The 18,577-nt window shown below is 50.9% G+C and overlaps 2 protein-coding genes across 2 annotated transcripts; both read right to left on the bottom strand.

Annotated features, from left to right (window-relative positions):
* Positions 1 to 173: 173 nt before the first annotated feature.
* Positions 174 to 9,427, bottom strand: EIF6 (eukaryotic translation initiation factor 6). Its single transcript, XM_014850753.3, has 7 exons — positions 8,381 to 9,427; positions 8,055 to 8,173; positions 7,836 to 7,921; positions 3,735 to 3,910; positions 3,032 to 3,208; positions 2,655 to 2,836; positions 174 to 448 (listed from the first exon to the last, which is right to left on the bottom strand). Exons 1-7 carry the CDS (start codon positions 8,639 to 8,641, stop codon positions 439 to 441), a joined length of 1,011 nt encoding a protein of 336 aa, XP_014706239.3. The 5' UTR covers positions 8,642 to 9,427; the 3' UTR covers positions 174 to 438.
* On the bottom strand, positions 9,427 to 16,098 carry FAM83C (family with sequence similarity 83 member C). The gene is made up of 4 exons (XM_014850751.3): positions 15,432 to 16,098; positions 13,028 to 13,195; positions 12,685 to 12,809; positions 9,427 to 12,191 (listed from the first exon to the last, which is right to left on the bottom strand). Exons 1-4 carry the CDS (start codon positions 15,900 to 15,902, stop codon positions 10,751 to 10,753), a joined length of 2,205 nt encoding a protein of 734 aa, XP_014706237.1. The 5' UTR covers positions 15,903 to 16,098; the 3' UTR covers positions 9,427 to 10,750.
* Positions 16,099 to 18,577: the final 2,479 nt, after the last annotated feature.

The raw sequence follows: 18,577 nt of genomic DNA on the forward strand, positions 1-18,577 counted from the left end.
TTCTTCCTCTTGCCCTGGAATGAAGCCACCCATCCTGATGATGGAGGAGGAGGGGTGGGAGATTGTGGAACCGAGGAGTATGTATGCATCCTACCCCGCCTTCCCCCTGGAACAATGGGGGGTGGGGGCCTGGGTGCAGGCTGAGGTCCCCAAACAACACATTCACAACAGAATGACCAGAAGCAGCTGCCCTTTAATGGGACAGTAGAGCTTTCAGCTAGGGGTCACAGGGCCTGACCACCAGCATGATGTGGCAGATTTCTGCAGAAACCAGATTCAAGAGGTGGAAACAGGCAAAGAAGGGCTAGGCCTCCAGCCAACTCAGTCCCAGTAGGCTCCCTGCCACCTCCCTATCAGCATCCGGTACAGACTGCGTGGCGCATGGAGAGGGAGCCAAAGTCCATAGCCAGGAACCCACGGAACAGCATGGAAGGTGACTCAGGCAAGGCTAGAGAGAGAGAGAGAAAGAGGAAGGAGCATCATCAGTAGGTGCTTCACAGAGCACACCTCACCCTTCATTCTCAAGGTGCTTGCCTCCAGCCTTACCCCTAGACCTCAGTTCCAGCTCAGCCCCGAAGAGCAACACTCAGCCCCTTCCAGGTTTCACTGTTCCCAAGAGTAACAATCCAGTATAGAAATCTCAATGCTTTAAAAACTAAAAGTAACTCCTTTCCCACTCAGGTGGGTCAACTCAATTAATTTATTCAAACTGTTATTGATCATAAATCAGAACCTCAGCGAGCCCAGACAAAGAAGGGATGTGCCCAGACCATAAATCCCCCAGAGGCAGGGATGGGGCCAGAACATTCTTCCTGGAGGTGATAATCATGTGCATGATCATAATACTGAAGTACATATTTCTAATCACCTACCTGATTCCTTCATCGTGAGGTCTCATGGGCACTTCAAACTCAATGGGTTCAAAAGCAAAGGAGGCTAATGAGTGTTGTCTCTTCATTTTCAATACCCATTTCTTTCTTATCTAACTGCATAGGCTAGGACCACCAGAATAATGCTGACCAGTGCTGGTGACTGTAGGCAATTCTGCCTGACTTGGCAGTTTCTGAAGTTTCACCTTTAACGGCAACATTTGCTGCAGTTTTTTAGTAGGTACTAATTATCAGGTTACAGAAATTTATTTGTTCTTAGGTTGCTAAGAGGTTTTTTGTTTTTTTCTTTAAATGATTAACTGTGTAAGTACTGTCTTCTTTATGAGATTGTATATTTCAAAAGGGCAGGGAGGGTATATTTTATTAATCACATCATTACTGTCTGGCACATAATAGGTGCTAAAAAAAAAAAATTTGTTGAATGGACAAAAGTATTGATACCACTTTCTTGTTCAGACCCTTTTAACTGCTCTCCAGTGCTGACAGCAGTTTGTCAGTGTGACCTCCAAACTGCCCCCATCAGAATCACCCAGGAAAGCTTATTTAAAAAACCACCATGGTTGGCTACCACTCCAGACCTAAGGAATCAGTATCTGAGAAGTGACACCAGGAATCTACATTAACAAGCATCCCAACATACAAAGCTCAAAACCACAGGTCTACAGTCAAAACTGTAGTATTCAGAGTCCTCAACACCCTAGGAATACCATCTTTCCCCTTCACACCCTCCACACTTTCCCATCTCTGTTTGTCTGAAGTGCTTCCCCATTCCATCTCTGCGTATTCAAGTACCTATTCATTCCCCGAAGCCCACACTAAATGATTTGTCCTCCACAAAACCTTCTTGGATCCCAGAAAGTGTCTCACTGGAGCTTTCCAAGCCACTTAAGGCACCTTTGCTTTCTCCTTTGAAGGTAGCTAAGTTATGTGTGGCCACTGCATCTTTTCTGTCCTGCCATACTGTGAGGCCCTAGAGGCAGGACATAGGACTAAGTTGCCTGACTATCCCACATGGAGCCTTGTCCACAGGGCTCAATGATCATCAGGTGAATGAATGAAGGAGGGAGAATGATAGGAAATTTTGCCCCTGGTGAGTAGGGGGTCTGTTACTTGGCACTTGCTCTACACTTTGGGGTTTCCATCCTCATAAAGACTGCTGTGCTAGTTGGGTGTGACATGTTTTGAGAAGGATCCTCAATGGGGGATGAGAGAGGGAGAGGCTGAATATCCAGCACCTGCTGCTCGTCCAAAAAAAAGGCATTATAGAGCCTCATACCCCAGAATCTCCTGAGTTAGGGCCCAAGTACCTGCTTTTTAAAAAAAGCCAGATGATCGTGATTGTGATGCAATCCCCTCCCAACAAGTCCCTTATGCATCTGGGTTCTCCTCAGTTCCTAAGAGCAGTCTCCCCTCCTCCTCTCAGTAAACAGCTCTTTTCTGATCTGGCTCTGGGCTATTGGCTGGGGACAGCGACACACAGGCAGATACAAACTGCAAAACAATGTGGTCAGTGATGAAATAAGATGCACCAGAGGGAAGCTTTGCCCAGAGGTAACATTGAGCTGAGTCTTCAAAGATGGGGATAAGCAGATGCTCATGCAACACCTGCTGGCTGTACCCTATGACTGCTCAGCAGTGCACAGGTGGGCCCTCAGATATAAGGAGAAGCTACCAGTACGATTACAGTGTGGTTCCCATTCTAGGTGGCATCTCCTTCCCCTACCCCCAAAAGGCAGAAGAGAGGAGAGGCCCAGGCCGAGATACCTGTCAATGAGAGAATCCCGCATGCTGGTAGCAATGGTGCTAGGCTGGGCTTCGTTCAGCTTGAAGACACTCTCCACCACTGACAGCTCTGTGCTGGTTGTGTCCAGACCACAGAAGGCACACCAGTCGTTCACCACCATCCCAGCAGCGATCACCTCACTGCCTCGGTTCACAGTGCCCGCCTGCCAAAGAATGAGCTCAGTGTAGGTCACTGCACCAACAGCCAAAGTCTCTCCCCTCCCTGATGAGGACTCTACCCAAACTCTTCTCCCTGACCCACAGGCTCAGTCCCAAACTGTGGCAGGGAATAACACAGATTCCTGAACAGTGGGCAAAGAGATCTGCCTCAGCAGGAGAGAGAGGACAGGAATGCTTACCACAAGTGGGACCTGAAGAAGAGAAGACAGCTCATCCTGGTCTTCAATTGAAGTCTTGGGATGTACCAGCCCTCCCTGATTGCTGAAGACACAGTAGCTCCCTACTAGCACCTGGTCAGCCACTGTCTGTCTGAAGACTTCCACCTTGAGCACATCAGCCAGGATTTCCTCTGTCTCCTGTCAGCCAAAGATACTGTATTCAGGGCCCAGAACTTGCAGGCCAAAGAACCCGAGGCCCTCCACGCCCAGAGCCACCTGGGGCTTAGTTCCCTGAGCCCTCATTCCTCCTCTACATATGAAAGCTTCACCCAGAAACAGGAGAGTATATAGCTTAGAGCAGAGTCTAGAGCAGCTCTGGAGTCCCTGATATCTAATGCCCTGAACAGCCAGGGGCTGGTCTCCACGTCACGCTCTTCCCTCTAACCCACACTTAAAAGAGTTCAGTCAATCTCTCCTGGCTCTGGCTGCAGGACCAGATGGGTTAGTCTCCCTGATTCTGAAGGATTAATACCCTCCCCAGCTTCTTTCTGGCACTGACCACACCATGGAAGGCCTCTAATATTACTATTCCAGTGCGTGCCTGAAATGTGAGAGCCAAGTAGAAAAAGAAACCACAAGAGACTCCCCTAAATCCTGACTGATAGGCAAGAAAAGTGGTTAAGCACTGACTAGGCTTGTCCTGGACCAAACTGGGCTGCCTCACCCTGTCTAGGTCTGGGTGGACCAAGGCCACATAGTCGTTGCAGGTGGTGACATTGCCCAGGGCTGAGAGCCGCTCCTCCACTCGCCGAATCTGCACTGAGTCTGGGAGGCAGTTGCGAATGTGTTGTAGCTCCTGGTCAGTGGTGTTGTTGGGCACCAGGAGACCATGCCTGTTCCCTGGAGAGATCCAAATTAGGGGTGTGTTGGGGAGGTGGGGGCAATGGACCATGAATACAAAAGATGCCTGCAAAGCTCTGGGGCCAGAGGATACAATCCAGCCCAGTCAGCTTCCCCAGGAAAGCTTTAGGCCCAGACCCCAGTCCTCCAACCCACTGATCCATACAACAAACAGAGGGACCAGGAGTCTCACTGGACAGGCCAGCGATGGCCCAGGAGTCTGTCCCAATATACCCTACCCACTTGCCATCATCAACCGGGGGGACCAGGACTAGCAGGAAAGGCTACTGGCATCAGTTATACATTTTGCTACTTCAAAACTGAGCTAACGCTACACACCTACCAGAATGGCTAAAATTTTTAAAAGAATATCAATACCAAGTGTTGGCAAAGATATATGGAGCAACTGAAACTCTCATACACTCTAACAGGAATGTAAATCAGTCAAGCACTTCAGCTAATTATCTGGCATCACCTAATACACTGAATATTCACATACCCTGTGACCCAGCCATTCCTCGCCTAAGTATTATACAGGCATATCTCATTTTATCATGTTTGCTTTATTGCACTTCACAAATATTGCATTTTTTACAAACTGAAGGTTTGTGGCAAACCCACACCAAGCAAGGCTAATGGCACCATTTTTCCAACAGCATTTGCTCGCTTCATGTCTCTATATCACATTTTGGCAATTCTCACAATATTTCAAGCTTTTTAATTATTATTATATGTTATGGTGATCTGTGACCAGTAATCTTTGATGTTACTATTGTAAATTGTTTTAGGGCACCACGAACCATGCCCATATAAGATGGCAAATTTAATAAGTGTTGTGTGTGTTCTGACTGTTCCACCAACCAGCTGTTCCCCTCTCTCCTTCCCCTCCAGCTTCCCTATTCCCTGAGACACAATATCGAAATTAAGCCAATTAACAACCCTATGATGGCTTAAGTGTTCAAGTGAAAAGGACTCTCACTTTAAATCAAAAGCTGGAAATGATTAAGCTTAGTGAAGAAGGCATGTTGAAACTCAAGACAGGCCAAAAGCTAGGCCTGTTGTGCCAAAGAGTTAGCCAAGCTGTGAATGCAAAGAAGTTCTTGAAGGAAATTAAAAGTGCTACTCCAGTGAACACATAAATGATAACAAAACAAAACAGCCTTACTGCTGATATGGAGAAAGTTTTAGCAGTCTGGAGAGATCAAACCAGCCACAAAATTCCCTTAAGCTAAAGCTTAATCTGAGCAAGGCCCTAACTCTCTTCAATTCTATGAGGGCTGAGAGAGTGAAGAAGCTGCAGAATAAAAGTGAGAAGCTAGCAGAGGTCAGTTCATGAGCCTTAAGGAAAGAAGCCATCTCCATAACATAAAAGTGCAAGGAGAAGCAGCAAGTGCTGATGCAGAAGCTGCAACAAATTATCTAGAAGACCTAGCTAAGATAATTAATGAAGATAGCTACACTAAACAACAGATTTTCAATGTAGACAAAATAGCCTGATACTGGAAAAAGATATTACCCAGGACTTTCATAGCTGGAGAGAAGTCAATGCCTGGTTTCAAAGCTTCAAAGGAAAGGCTGACTCTTGTTAGGGGCTAATGAAGCTAGTGACTTTAAGTTGAAGCCAATGCTCATTTACCATTCTGAAAATTCTAGGGCCCCTAAGAATTATGCTAAATCTACTCTGCTTGTGCCCTATGAATGGGACAACAAAGCCTGGATGACAGCACATCAGTTTACAATATGGTTCACTGAACATTCTAAGCCCACTGTTGAGACCTGCTCAGAAAAAAAAGATTCCTTCCAAAATATTACTGCTCATTGATAATGCACCTGGTCACCCAGGAGCTCTGATGGAGATGTACAATGAAATTAACGTTGTTTTCACACCTGCTAACACAACATCCATTCTGCAGCCTGCAGATCAAGGACTAATTTCGACTTTCAAGTCTTCTTGCTTAAGAAATACATTTCGTAACGCTATAGCTGCCATAGGTAGTGATTCCTCTGATGGATCTGGTCAAAGTAAACAAAAAACCTTCTAGAAAGGATTTACCATTCTAGATGCCATTAAGAACATTCGTGATTCATGGGAAGAGGTCAAAGTACCAACATCAACAGAGTTTGGGAGAAGATGAATCCGTCCCCCTCGCCTCATGGATGACTTTGAGGGGTTCAAGACTTCAGCGGAGAAAGTAATTGCAGATTTGATGAAAACAGCAAAAGAACTAGAATTAGAAGTGGAGCCTGAAGATGTGACTGAATTGCTACATTCTCATGATGAAACTTTAACAGATGAGGATAACTTTAACTTTTAAAGATGAGCAAAGAAAGTGGTTTCCTGAGAGGGAATGTACTTCTGGTGAAGATGCTGTGAAGACCGCTGAAATGACAACAAAGGACTTAGACTATTACATAAACTTAGTTGTTAAAGCAGTGGCAGGGTTTAAGAGGACTGACTCCAATTCTGAAACAAGTTCTACTGTAGGTAAAATGCTATCAAACAGCATCGTGTGCTACAAAGAAGTTGTTTGTGAAAGGAAGAGTCAATTGACACAGCAAACTTCACTGATGTCTTATTTTAAGAAACTGCCATAGCCACCCCGGCCTTCAGCAACCATCACTCTGATCAGTCAGCAGCCATCAACATCGAGGCAAGACCCTCCACCAGCAAAAAGATTACGACCCACTGAAAGCTCAGATGATGGTCAGCATTTTTTAACCAATAAACCACTTTTTAATTAAAGTATGTACATTGTTTTTTAGACATAATGCTATTGCACACTTAACAGACTACAGTATAGTGTAAACCTAACTTTTATATGCACTGGGAAACAAAAGAATGCCTGTGACTCACTTTATTGCAATATTCACTTTATCACAGTAGCCTGGAACCAAAACCACAGTATCTCTGAGGTATGCCTGTACATCCAATAAAAGACTTAGATGTGTTCACTAAAAAACATAGCAGCACTATTCATAATAGACTAAACCGAAAACTACCCAAATGCCCATGTCAATAGAATGGATGAATACACTGTGGTATACTTACACAAAATATAAAGCAACAAGAATTAACAACTACAATTACACTGTGACAACAATGACTAAACCTCTGCCTACCTCTGCAAGGCCACAACTTTGAACTTCTGAACTCTGAGTTACTCCCATCATAAAAAAGACACCATCGGCCAGGCTAAATTCTCCTGTTATGTAAGAACTTACTTCAAGGCCTAAGGTCATGGTTAGGAAGCAGAGCAGAGTAGAGGGACAAACTCCTATATGACCCAATGAGCAGAACTAGAAATAAGGGGTGGCAGTAAAGGGAGACAGATCCAGCTCAAATAAAGGACCAATGGCCAGAGTAAACAGTGCTGAGAAGTAGTGGGGTAGGGTGGGATGCCACTCATAGACGTGGTAAAGGGAATTTAAGATTTAAATGAATAAGCAGGATGCCCCAGAATCTTAGCTTGTCATTTTTCAGAAGCAAAAATGGATGCACAGAAACAGGAAGCAACTTGCCCAGATTCGCTAGCAGGGGAGAGAAGACATTCCAGTCCTCTCTCACGTTAGGTGTGGAACTGGGTGTGTCACTTAGGTTCTCTGAGTCTTAGCTTCCTCCCTCAGTCAAATGAGGCCAGTAATTCCCCCCTCCCAGGATCTTCGTGAAGAAGGAATGAGAACAAGTGTAAGAGTGAAAGTACTCCACGATATTTGCTATTACTATGACCCAGAAGCCTTCGCCAGAGGTTGTCCCTGATCTGCTGACACTTAGACTGGGGCAGGCCCAGCCCTGAGAGATTCTAATCCCTGGAAATAATGGAAGAACACCTGGAAATCCCTGGGTCACTCCGGGTCCGCTCCAAGAGTATAATTAAAGGCGCTGGGAGGCTCCACTCCCTCCCTCGGCGTCTTCCACCTGGCTTACCCACACACATGCGCCCGATGATGCGGCAGCCAGCGATCGACGCGTGCACCACGGGGATGGTATCGGCGAGTTCGCCCTCGAACACACTGTAGGGACATGGACTCGGTTGGCAAAGGGCTGAGGGACCGGTGCCCTTACTCTGCCGGAGCCCCTGACTCCCAGCACCCCTCCCCTCCCCGCCACCCACACTGCCCGGCGGTCCCGGGGCTCCCGCCGCACCTGTAGAAGTTCTCGGACCCTCCAATGGCCACCAGGCAGTAAGTGTTGGTGAGTTTCGCAAAGCAGCCGATCTCACAGTTGTTCTCGAACGACGCTCGGACCGCCATGAGACCTGGGGGCTGCGGGACCGAGAGTTCAGGACCTGCGGACCCTCTCCTGACCCCCCGGGTCGGGATCCCCAGGTCCCATCCCCTTAGGTCCCTCAGGCCCCGGCGCGACCCCGCCCCTCTCGGCCCCTCACACCTCGGGTCTCGCCCACTGGGCCCTTCGAGACTCAACAGCCCCGAATCCTCCGCCCCTCACGACCCCGGGCGCCCAGAACTGACCCTTTCAGTCTCCTTCCACACGGGCTCCTTCCACACGGGCTCACCAAGTAACCGCAACCTCCTCACGCGGCAAGACCTCCCTCTCTGCCTGAGGTAGGTTTCCGTTTCCGCCTCCGCCTTGGGAGACTTCCGGAAGAGCATGGCGCACGCCGCCACGCATGCGGTCACTCTAGCTCCAGCCCCTGGGATGACTCTATGGTTGCAAACGGACTCGTCGCAACCCCGCCTGGCCCCGCCCCCATCATGCTTGCAGTGCATCATTTATCAGTCATTCATTCACTCGTTCAGGACGTTTTCAGGAGACCTGTGGCTGGCTGGATGTGAGGCATGAGAGAGGAGGAGCCACAGACGTCTCACAGAGGATGAGTCGATGGAGGTATTTACTGAAGCCTGAGGAGGAAGAGGCGTGGGCAAAGTGATCTGCGCGGGACAGACATCAAGGCCGGATCTGGAGCCCAAGGAGAGTGATAGGCATAGGAATAAGATTTGAGGCTGAAGCCTGGGGTGGATGAGGCTCCACCCTCACCCATGGAGAGGGTATCCAGTAGGGAGAAGTGAGAGGACAGAGGCTGGAGAAGGAGGTGTGGCCAGAGAAATAAAGGAAACAAGGCTGAAGAAGGTATTGGAGAGAGGGGAGGATGGATAAAGCAGGGTCTTAGGGAGAGGTTAGAGGGGGAGAGTCCAAAGTGGGCAAGGGTGTGGGAGCTGACTGGCTTCACTATGTATGTGCCTCTTGCACATGCTTGATCACTCATTCAGCAGCCACTTTCTGTCTCCATGACTGATGGTGGCAGTCAAGGGATATACTCTTGTGGACGAGATGAACTTGGCCCACATTTTGTAGAATCTACAAAAGCCCCCGGGTCTCTCAGAACATCACAGGGCACAGGGGGTTTGCAGCCCCTGGCCTCCCCCTAGTCCTCCTGAGGCCATCCACTCTCTCCCAGGGAGCCCTCTATAATTAGCATGAATGGTGCCCTTCCCCTGCCCCCAACGTGCAGTTCTATAACTCTGCCTCCCTCAGAAAACACCAGGCTGCTGCTGGGTCATAGCATATCTGCCTTTATTGATTTGAATAATGTATACTCTCCCAGGCAGGTGGTGAGCTCAGGAAAAGGACCCACAACCTGTCAGAGACTGTGCTTCTAGGGACATTCAGCAAAATGATGTGTGTGTGTCAGAGTGTCTGGGTATCCACATCTTCACTTGTCCTCCCCAGGTCATCTCATCCACTGCCTCAGTCCTCTTGCTGGCCTCTCTTCACCTGGTTCCCTCTACCAGGAATTCCTCTAACTCTCTCCTCCATCTGTCCAAATCCTCCCCATCCTTCAAGGCCTGGCTCAAAAACTGCACCTCTAAGGAACTTACTCACTACTCCACTGTCACCACGACTCTCTGCCCTTTGTTCTCTACCACCCTCTTTCACTGGTCAGCCTTTAATTAGATACAGCTGTCTTGCTCACCAATGGTTTGTACATTTAATCCTCATCTCCCAGAGACTGAGCCTGATTTATTTGTCAGCCCTATGGCATGCCCAGTATAAGGCTTAGGTTCAAGAAGATACTGGTTGGTGCGTGTGTACCTCCATGTTTGTGTGTGTATGATTATATGCATACTTATGATCTGTGGATCCTGAGGGGTCTACAGTGTACACTGAACGTATATATTTTGTGCCATTCATTTAACCAAATGACATTTATTGAGTACCTATAACTAGAACTCTGAGTGTTTTGGTCTATCACTTCGATCTATGTGTACATACTGTGTGTTTCTATGGGCATACAGTTTGTGGGTGTGAACCCTGTCAGTGTGCTGTGTATATTGTGCAGGCATTTGAGGCATCTCTGTGATGTGTGTATTTTGTGTGCATGGGGACATGTGAACTGTTGATATTGTGTGTCATGTCTGTGCAAAAACATAATCTTAAGAGTCAGAGACATAGGTTTGAGCCCCTACTCTGCCACTTACTTGGACCTGATTCCAAGCAAGTCATCAAACTCTCTGGGCCTCAGCTTCCACATTAACAAAATAAGTAAGATAGTATCTATGATCGTAGAATTGTATACCTACAAGAGGTCTATCTTGTAGAACGTTGTGAGGATGAAGGATGAGAAGTAACTGGTGTGAAGTGCCCAGCACAGAGGCAAATGACAGGTGCCCAGTAACTGTGGGTTCCATTTCCCTGTGTGTGTGTGTGTGTGTGTGTGTATAAGCAAGAATCCTGAGCCCAGGGAGTGTCTCACCTGGGCTTCTAGATATCCTTTCCTCCCCATACAGCCCCTGCCCAAGCTCCCAACACAGTGTCTGGGACCTGAGCAAGTCTAGAGACTCAGTGGATGGAGCAGGGACATGTCTCTGCTGGGAGCAGGACTAGGACTCAAAGCGGCTTCGGAGCAGCTTGCACTTGGACTTGTTGTACTTGGTGATGAGGTCCAGTTTGCTGTGACCCAGGGTCAGTCGTTTCTCATCCTCAAGCAGGCCATTGCTACTGCCATTGCCATGGCCACCTGTGGGGCCCCCGGGAAGGCCAGGGTCAGGTCCCTGCCTGGTGCCCTGCAATTGATGATACTTTGTAATGAGGTCCAGCTTGCTGTGGCCCAGAGTCAGCCGCTTCTCATCCCCGGAGCCCACTCCAGCCTTGCGAGCAGGACTCGGTCCGGGGAGACCACTGGGCCCAGGCCCCTCGCCTCGGAATGGGCCAAACTTTGTGATGAGGTCCAGCTGGCTGTGACCCAGGGTCTGCCGTCGCTCATCTGGACCCTGCTTGCCAGCCCTGGCTGAGGAGTTGGCTTCAGGAGGCACTCTGGAGCCCCCAGCCTTGGGGTACTGTACCAGGAGGTCCAATTGGCCGTGACCGTGGTTTGGGGATAGCTTCTTGTCCTCTGGAGTCTGATCGCCAGGTCTGGGGGAACCTGATTCAGGGGCACCCCTGCCATCCTGGGCCCGAGGCAGGATATCCATCTGGCTGTATCTCTGGCTTGGGAACAACCTCCTGTCCTCTGTGGCCTGTTCACCAGGCCAAAGGGAACCTGAGTTGGGAGTAACCCCAGAATCAGGGCCTCCTTCTTCTCGGGCTCTGGAGAAGGGGACAAGGAGATCCAGCTGGCCATGGCTCTGACTGAGAGACACCTTCTTCTCCTCCACCGTCTCCAGGGCTGTGCCAGGTACCCAGCGACCTCGTGTGGGGCTGGGCTCCAGGCTTCCTGGGAGCCCATTCTCCGGAAGCTTGGACAGGGCTGAGACACCCCGAGGGAAGGGGAAGAGAAGGCGCGGGTGAGGGAGCAGAGGTGACCTCACTGCCAGGGTCAAGGGGCTGGCACTATTGTGGTTGAGGGCAGGGGAGGACTGGGACCATGGGAATGCCCCCAGCTTGCCTAGGTTGGCCCTATAGGGCCCTGGGAGGAAGCCATGATTAGGGTCTGACATCTGGCGTTGCAGAGAGGGCTGGCCACTGGCCTCACCATGGGCAGGGCCCGGGGATGAGGACCCCATACCCATGTCACTGCAGCCACCACCTCCTGGTAGAGCAAGGTAGGAGGAACGGCCCATGAGAGGTGAGTGCTTGATGCTGCTGAGGCTGGTGCTGGAGGGCGATGAGGATGTGGCACTGGGGATGTGGGGCCTGGAGGCCAAGGCCACTGTGGGAGGGCATGGTGCCCGGGGAGACAGGGGATCATCACCACCACAGAAGCCCTCCACAGGCTGTGACTCCGCATACAGACAGCGGAACTCCCGGTCAAAGTCTTCCACAATGCGGCCCCTCAGCTGCAGCACCATGCTAGTGTGGGCCTGGCTGCAAAGCCAGGTGAAGCTAGGGACAGAGGGTTGAGGTCAGGACCCTGGGGCTAGGCAGGAGTCACAACAAGGGGAGCATACCAAGACACTGGGTCAACTCCACCACCACAAGAGCTCAAGTGAGGGGGCAGACTCTAGAGTCTGCTAGTCCTAGCTCTGCTTAGTGGACTTGGGCACCTGGTTTCCTATCTCAGGGCTTCAACTTTCCCATCAGAAAAATGACCATAGGCAAGGTTCCCAAAAGTCCCTCCATTTTTGAGCTGCAGTAGTTATATTCTATGCCAAGGGCATTAAAGTAATCCTTCCATAGAGTGAGCTCCTCCAGGGCCCAGCCTGGGGCTGCCTTCCTCCCCGCACTATTCCCTGAGCCCTGCACAATGCCTGGCACACAGCAGCTGCTCAGTCCACGTTGGAAGAATGAAGGACATTCAAAGCTGCCAGATCCCAGGTGCCCTCGCCAGCCAGTGGCCCAGCCCCAAGCCCCTCTCCCCTCCCTTCCACTTGCTCACCTGTAGCTGCCTGCCACTACCTGCTCACAGTCGATGATGACGAACTTCTCCAGGGCTTGCCCTGTGAAGCGGCGGCCTGCCTTGCTGCAGTACATGTCCCCACACGTGCTCCGCACACGCATGTTCTGGGCCAAGGAGGGAGGGAGGGAGGTTGGGGGTGACCTTGAGAGAATGGGGCTCAAGCCATGTCTAAATCCCATGGGGCCTCTGACCTTAAGCAGCTAAGGAAACCCGGTCCCTCACTCCCATTGACCCCCACTGTTCACTGACCACCCAACTGACTCTTCTGCCCTCCCTGACGCCCCACCCCATCCCCTGGTTACTGCCCCTGTCCCTCACTGACCGGCAGGTGCCCCCCATTGAGGTCCATCTTGTAGCACATCTCCAGGAAGTGCCTCAGGTGCTCCTGAGCCAGGAGCAGGTAGACAGGGACACCACGCCGGCTCGAGGCCTCCATGAGGTCACACAGAAGCTCCATGTCGGTGAATACGTCCATCACCACAGCCACCACCTGAAGGAGGGAGGGGAAAGATCATTCCTGCCCGGGGCACTGCCCAGCCCAGGGGCAAGGGCTGGGATCCTAGCAAAAGCACATGACTGAAGAACAGGAGGCCAGAGCCCAAGAGAACACCTGAACTGGAAGGGCTTTTAGCGATGACCTAGCTCGGGGTTCTTAACTCAGACACAGGGAGGTGTCACTGTCTTGAACCCCCAGAAGTTGTTTGAAAGTTTTGGTGTGCATTTTTCTGAGGACAGAATGTTAACTATCAAAGATGTCTGTGGATCAACTGCACTGGTCTAAACCTCCACTCCGTATATGGGGAAACTGAGGCCCAGAGTGCGAGTTGTCAGAAGCATAACCTAGACCCCGGTTCCCAGTCTAGGTCCTCACACTCTCCCCACTAGCTCAAGCCCTAGCTCTGGCCCAGGGACTGTCTGTCTGAGGCTCTCTTCTCAAGAATCTTCTGCAAGCCAGTTACTGGGTTCTTCAGTGCCCTTTGCCTTACCTGCCTCAGTTTCCTAGTGAAGCTGCAGAGGTCTGGTGTGACATCTTACACCCACGGACTCCCTCACTTCCACCCATGCCAAGTGGGACCAAGTTTTCTGCTGAGTGGAAGGGCTGGGGCTTGTGGCCTCCCTCATATAATGGGCTGCCTCAGAGAAGCCTTGAAAGACTCCTAGTACCACCAAGCCCCCAACTTCCCCTTCCCATTGCATATCTGCTGTGAGAACCTCCTCTCCCAGTTCAGGCCAAGAGCAGGAGGTAAAGAGCAAAGCACTCCAGCTCTGGAGCCAGACAGAACTGGGTTCAAACCTAAACTCAGCTACTTCCGAGTAATATGGCCTTGGGCAAGTTGCTTCACCTCTGGGAGCCTCAACTTCCTCATCTGTTAAATGGAGATGATGGCTACATCTCAAGAGTTATGGGGAATTAAATGTGAAAATACTCAACACACAACAGCAGCTCAATAAATGTTCCTTTCCTGCTGCCTCCTTAACAAAGGAGGACATTGGGCTACAGGAAAAGGAAGCACTTCCCAAGGCCACTCTGAGTCAGGGACAGCCCAGAGCGGAAGTCTGGCTTCTACCCAGAGGTGGGGGTCTAAATGGGGGGTGAGGAGGCAAAGCACTGGGGGATGGCTTAGTCCATGGCACAGGCCTGGCCAGGGGTAGGGAGAACAAGGACAGGCAGGAAAGATCAAAGGCGCAGGGGTGATGACAGCAGCCACCTCAATAATAACCCCATTCCCGGTGCCAATCAGGCCTGGCCCTCCCCTGCCTGGGGGCAGGTGGGCTTGCCAGGGAGGCTCTGGACGTACAGTGGGATCCCAGCATCCTGGTTCCTGATATCTGCAGCAGGAGCCCTACAGGCTGCTACCCTAGACTAGGGCATTGAGACTAACCTACCTCAAATCCTGCCTGGGGTCATCTGACCCATTCCCCTGCCTCCTGGGTCAGAGGTCAGGGCTCCAGGAGTGAAGCTGTGCTAGTCTGCAGCTGGAGCCTTCTGAGGCATGGACCACCCCAACCTGCTCACCCACTTCTCTTTCTCCTGGGCCCCTGCTCCCCATCCCTGAGCCCAGCAGCCTTCACTCCTCTTTCCTTTTGGTGCAGAGCTAAAGGCCCAGCCCTCAAGGTCATGCTAAGGCCCAGGCACCTGTGCCCCCTCCCCTGCTTTAGGCCCAGCTGGAGATACAGTGCATGAGGGGTGAGGTGTGGCTAGGAACATGTGCCAGGAGTCAGGACCCCTTTCCTTCTCCCTGAGCTCTATTTCACCAACTGACTGGACCTCTGTGAGCAAGTCCCAGCCCTTCTCTGGCCTCAGTGTCCTCCTCTGTAAGTCAAGGGGGTAGCTCATAGGTTTTCTATGTTGGGGTTCTTAGTTTGAGGATGATAAGCCTTTTTGAGAATCTGATGGAGGCCCTGGACCCTCACCCAAGAACGATGAAGAGAGCACTCCTCCCTGCAATATGCACAACTTTGCATGCATTTTCAGGGCTTTGTGGAGTCCCTGAGGCCCATCCTCTGGTCTACGCTTATCCATAATGTTCTGGAGTGCCAAGGGCTTACCAAGGTGAATAAAACACACGCCCACCCTCCAGGAGCTTGTGATCTGATAGATCCCAGAGGTTCTAGTCCCAATGCTGCCCCTAAGCTGCTGTGTGGCCTTGGGCTGGTCCCTTTCCCTCCCTGGGCCTCAGTTTCCACATCTGTGAAATGAATGTCTGAGGAGATGAGTTCCTTACCGTGCGGGCCTGGCTGAAGAGGAAACGCAGAAGGTCTTTGATGTTCTTAGCCTTGTCCCGCTGGAAGTGGACCACAGCCTGTGTGGGACTGAAGCCCGTGGCCTGTGGAACCTCGGGCCAGCCCAAGTCCAGGTCTGGGGGATCTGTATCAGAGGCCATGGGGAAATAAGTGCCTGAGGTGACTTCGGAGAGCAGGCTGAGGTGGTCGGGCCCTGAGGCCTCCAGTTCCTGGGCCTCACTGAGTTCAGGGCCCCCACACACGTGGCTGGTCATATAGTCCATGTCCAGGGCACTCAGAAAGGGCAGCTCCCGCTCCTCAGAGATGACCTGCAGGTAGGCGGCCTCACCCCGCTCCAGGAGGGCGTCAGCTGCCAGCCGGGCCGCCTCGCTGTGCTGTAGCACCAGTGGTGAGCTCTCCTGCCACCATGGCCGCTTCAGCTCCTCCACCCGGCCCCGAAGAGGTCCTGCCATGCTCTAGGCTTCCAGGCCTCCAGGCCTCAAGGCCCTAGGCCTCCCACCTGCCTGCCCACCTGGCTGCCCTCACCCTCCAGCAGGCTCCATGGCCTACACCTCGGGCTGGCTGCAGCAGGAAGAAGATACCAGCACAACCACCTCCTGCCTGCCTGACCTGTGTGGCAGGGCCCCAAACCTGTTGCCAGCCTAAGTCAGAGCCATGCTCCACCCCATTGCCCCTGGCCTCTGGAACCTGTCAGGTCAGCCTCACCTGCCTGCCCGCTGTTGGGACTCGCCCGCCCAGGGAAACTGCAGCGCCAAGTCCTTAGCACACACTCCTGCGCCCTCCCTGCCCCACCCCAGCATCACCTGCCCCATTTCCACCAGGTTCCTAGCAAGTTCCCTCCAAATCCTGACCATAGACCCCCAGTGGAGGTTGGATTATGGTGCAGAGGGGCCTGGGCCTGCTCAGGGACACGCATGCACATACACACCAGGGTGGATAAATGACTCAAGACACCAAGATAAAGAAGTGAACACACAAGCAGATGGGCTTACTGACATACTGACAGTTGACACACATAGATTACAGGCTGATATATGCAGACCACACACTTTTTATCAAACTCACGTAAACTGACCCAAACAGTAATTCAGAGACTAGCCATAACCCCAAACATACCATGATGGATATCACGAGCCTTGGCACACCTGCACACAGGCCCCAAATAAGAGCTGAACAGTGTCACACAGAACTGCCAAGGACATCAACACCTATCTGTCCCCCTTCTGGGCCTCTCTTTGCTTCTATAATGGCCCTGATACTCTCCACTCCCGTAACTGTGGCATTGACAGTACCCTGCTCCACCCCCACCCTGGCTCTGAGCCCATCTTCCAAGGGTCTAGAGCAGTGGCTGTCACCCTGGTCCCCAAGAAGTGTTAAAATGCAGATCTCCAGGCTCCATCCACCTGAGATTTTGATCCAGAAGGTCTAAGTAGGCTTCTCGATCCTGCTTTTTAACAAGTGGCCCTGTGCACCCGGGGCAATGGGCTGAGGCCCACACCCGAGAAATGCTGTTCCAGATGGCTATGTTTCCAACATCCTCAATTTTAGGGAAGCTCTTGGCCTGGTGAGGGGTAGACCTCAGCCTTCTTCCTCTCAGGGTCTGAGTATTAAACAGTTAGTGAGAAAGTTTGTTTCAGAGGATGGGGGACACACTGCAAAGCCAGGAGGCTAACAGGGCAGGCTGGTTTCTATTCTCTGCCCCCAACAGAGGCCATGGTCCTAGAGTCTTCTGTAGCATGGGTGAGAGGCTTTGCTCTGGAGAAGGCGGGTCAGCACATGGCAGCTAGTTAGGGAGGCAGGCCAAGCAGAAGTGGTCACAGTGGTGCAGTGACAGCTCAAGGCACCACCTTTCTATGGAGGTATCGGGTCCAATGAGGAGGGCCGGAAGAGCAGGAGACCTAATGCCATGTCTCACAACCCTAGTTTAGTACTGACTGCACTTGCTTTACTTGGTCTGTGATCACATCCACACCAGATACAGGTTCTTCTATGACCACAGAGCTTCACACATCAGGCCCAACACACACATAGCAGGGGGACAGGAAGATTTAGGGGCTCCCCACATGGAGCTGGGCCCTGGGACCAAAGATGAATGGGGCTGGGGCTTTGTCTTTGAGGACCCTAGAAGTGAGGGACCTAAGGAAGCAGGGGAGAGCCGGACACCAAGATCTTAAGTACTAGGCCATTCCATCCCATCCCAGGGGCAGGGGCAGAAATTGGAGCACCAGGCACTCTAAGGAGGCTCTTCCCTAGGGGTGGGGAGGCTGTGTGAGGGGCAGGGGGTTGAGTAAGCAGAGCCAGACTGTGGGAAGGTAATGAGCTGTGGGGTTAGCTGAGGTGGCAGAGCCTTCATTAGGGCCTTATCTCCAGATTTGTTTCGGGGAAGACCCGGGCCTTTATCTGGGTCAGAGAAGTGCTCCTGGGAGGGGAGGCAGGCATGTTTCTGTGTTGCTGAGTTCCTGTGTTTATGCCTTCAGTGGGCATAAGTCTTTCTAATGGTAGTTTGGGCTCTTTTTAAGAATTATTTTTAATTGTGGTAAAATATACATAACATAAAGTTTACCATCTTAACCATTTTTAAGTTCAGTGGCATTAAGTACATTCATATTGCTGTGCAACCATCACCACCATCCATCTCCCAAAACTTTTTCATCTTCTCCAACTCAAATCTTGTACCCATTAAACACTAACTCTCCATTCCCTTCTCTCTCCCAGCCCCTGCTAACCACAACTCTACTTTCTGACTCTATGAATTTGACTACTCTATGTATCTCAGGAAAGTGGAATCATACAGTATTTGATTTTTTGTGACTGGCATATTTCACTTAGCATAATGTCCTTGAGGTTCATCTATGTTGGAGCACATGTCAGAATTTCCTTCCTTTTAAGGCTGAAAAATCTTCCATTTGTATATATACCACATTATTTATCCATTCACCTATTGATGGACACTCGGATTCTTTCCACCTTTTGGCTATTGTGAATGATGCTTACACATGGGTGTAAAAATTTGGCTCTGTATTTTTGAGTATTTTCCCTGATGTCCATGTTTGTATTAGATTCCATTTTTCAAAGTAAAAAACCACTGAATATTGGCAATTTCATATGGCTCAACTCAACATATATA

This window comes from Equus asinus, chromosome 15, assembly GCF_041296235.1.
Source record: "Equus asinus isolate D_3611 breed Donkey chromosome 15, EquAss-T2T_v2, whole genome shotgun sequence".
Taxonomy (NCBI): Eukaryota; Metazoa; Chordata; class Mammalia; order Perissodactyla; family Equidae; genus Equus; species Equus asinus.

Bases quoted from the DNA above. Each gene is read 5' to 3' on its own strand.
- EIF6 (XM_014850753.3), bottom strand. From the start codon at position 8,641: ATGATGCACTGCAAGCATGATGGGGGCGGGGCCAGGCGGGGTTGCGAC. The intron at 3,209-3,734 runs GTGAGGCAGCCC...TTTGGCTGACAG, and splicing joins TCCACCCAGACCTAGACAGG to GAGACAGAGGAAATCCTGGC. The intron at 2,837-3,031 runs GTAAGCATTCCT...ATTCTTTGGCAG, and splicing joins TTCTTCAGGTCCCACTTGTG to GCGGGCACTGTGAACCGAGG.
- FAM83C (XM_014850751.3), bottom strand. From the start codon at position 15,902: ATGGCAGGACCTCTTCGGGGCCGGGTGGAGGAGCTGAAGCGGCCATGG. The intron at 12,810-13,027 runs GTCAGTGAGGGA...TCCTTGGCCCAG, and splicing joins TCAATGGGGGGCACCTGCCG to AACATGCGTGTGCGGAGCAC. The intron at 12,192-12,684 runs GTGAGCAAGTGG...CTCTGTCCCTAG, and splicing joins GTAGTGGCAGGCAGCTACAG to CTTCACCTGGCTTTGCAGCC.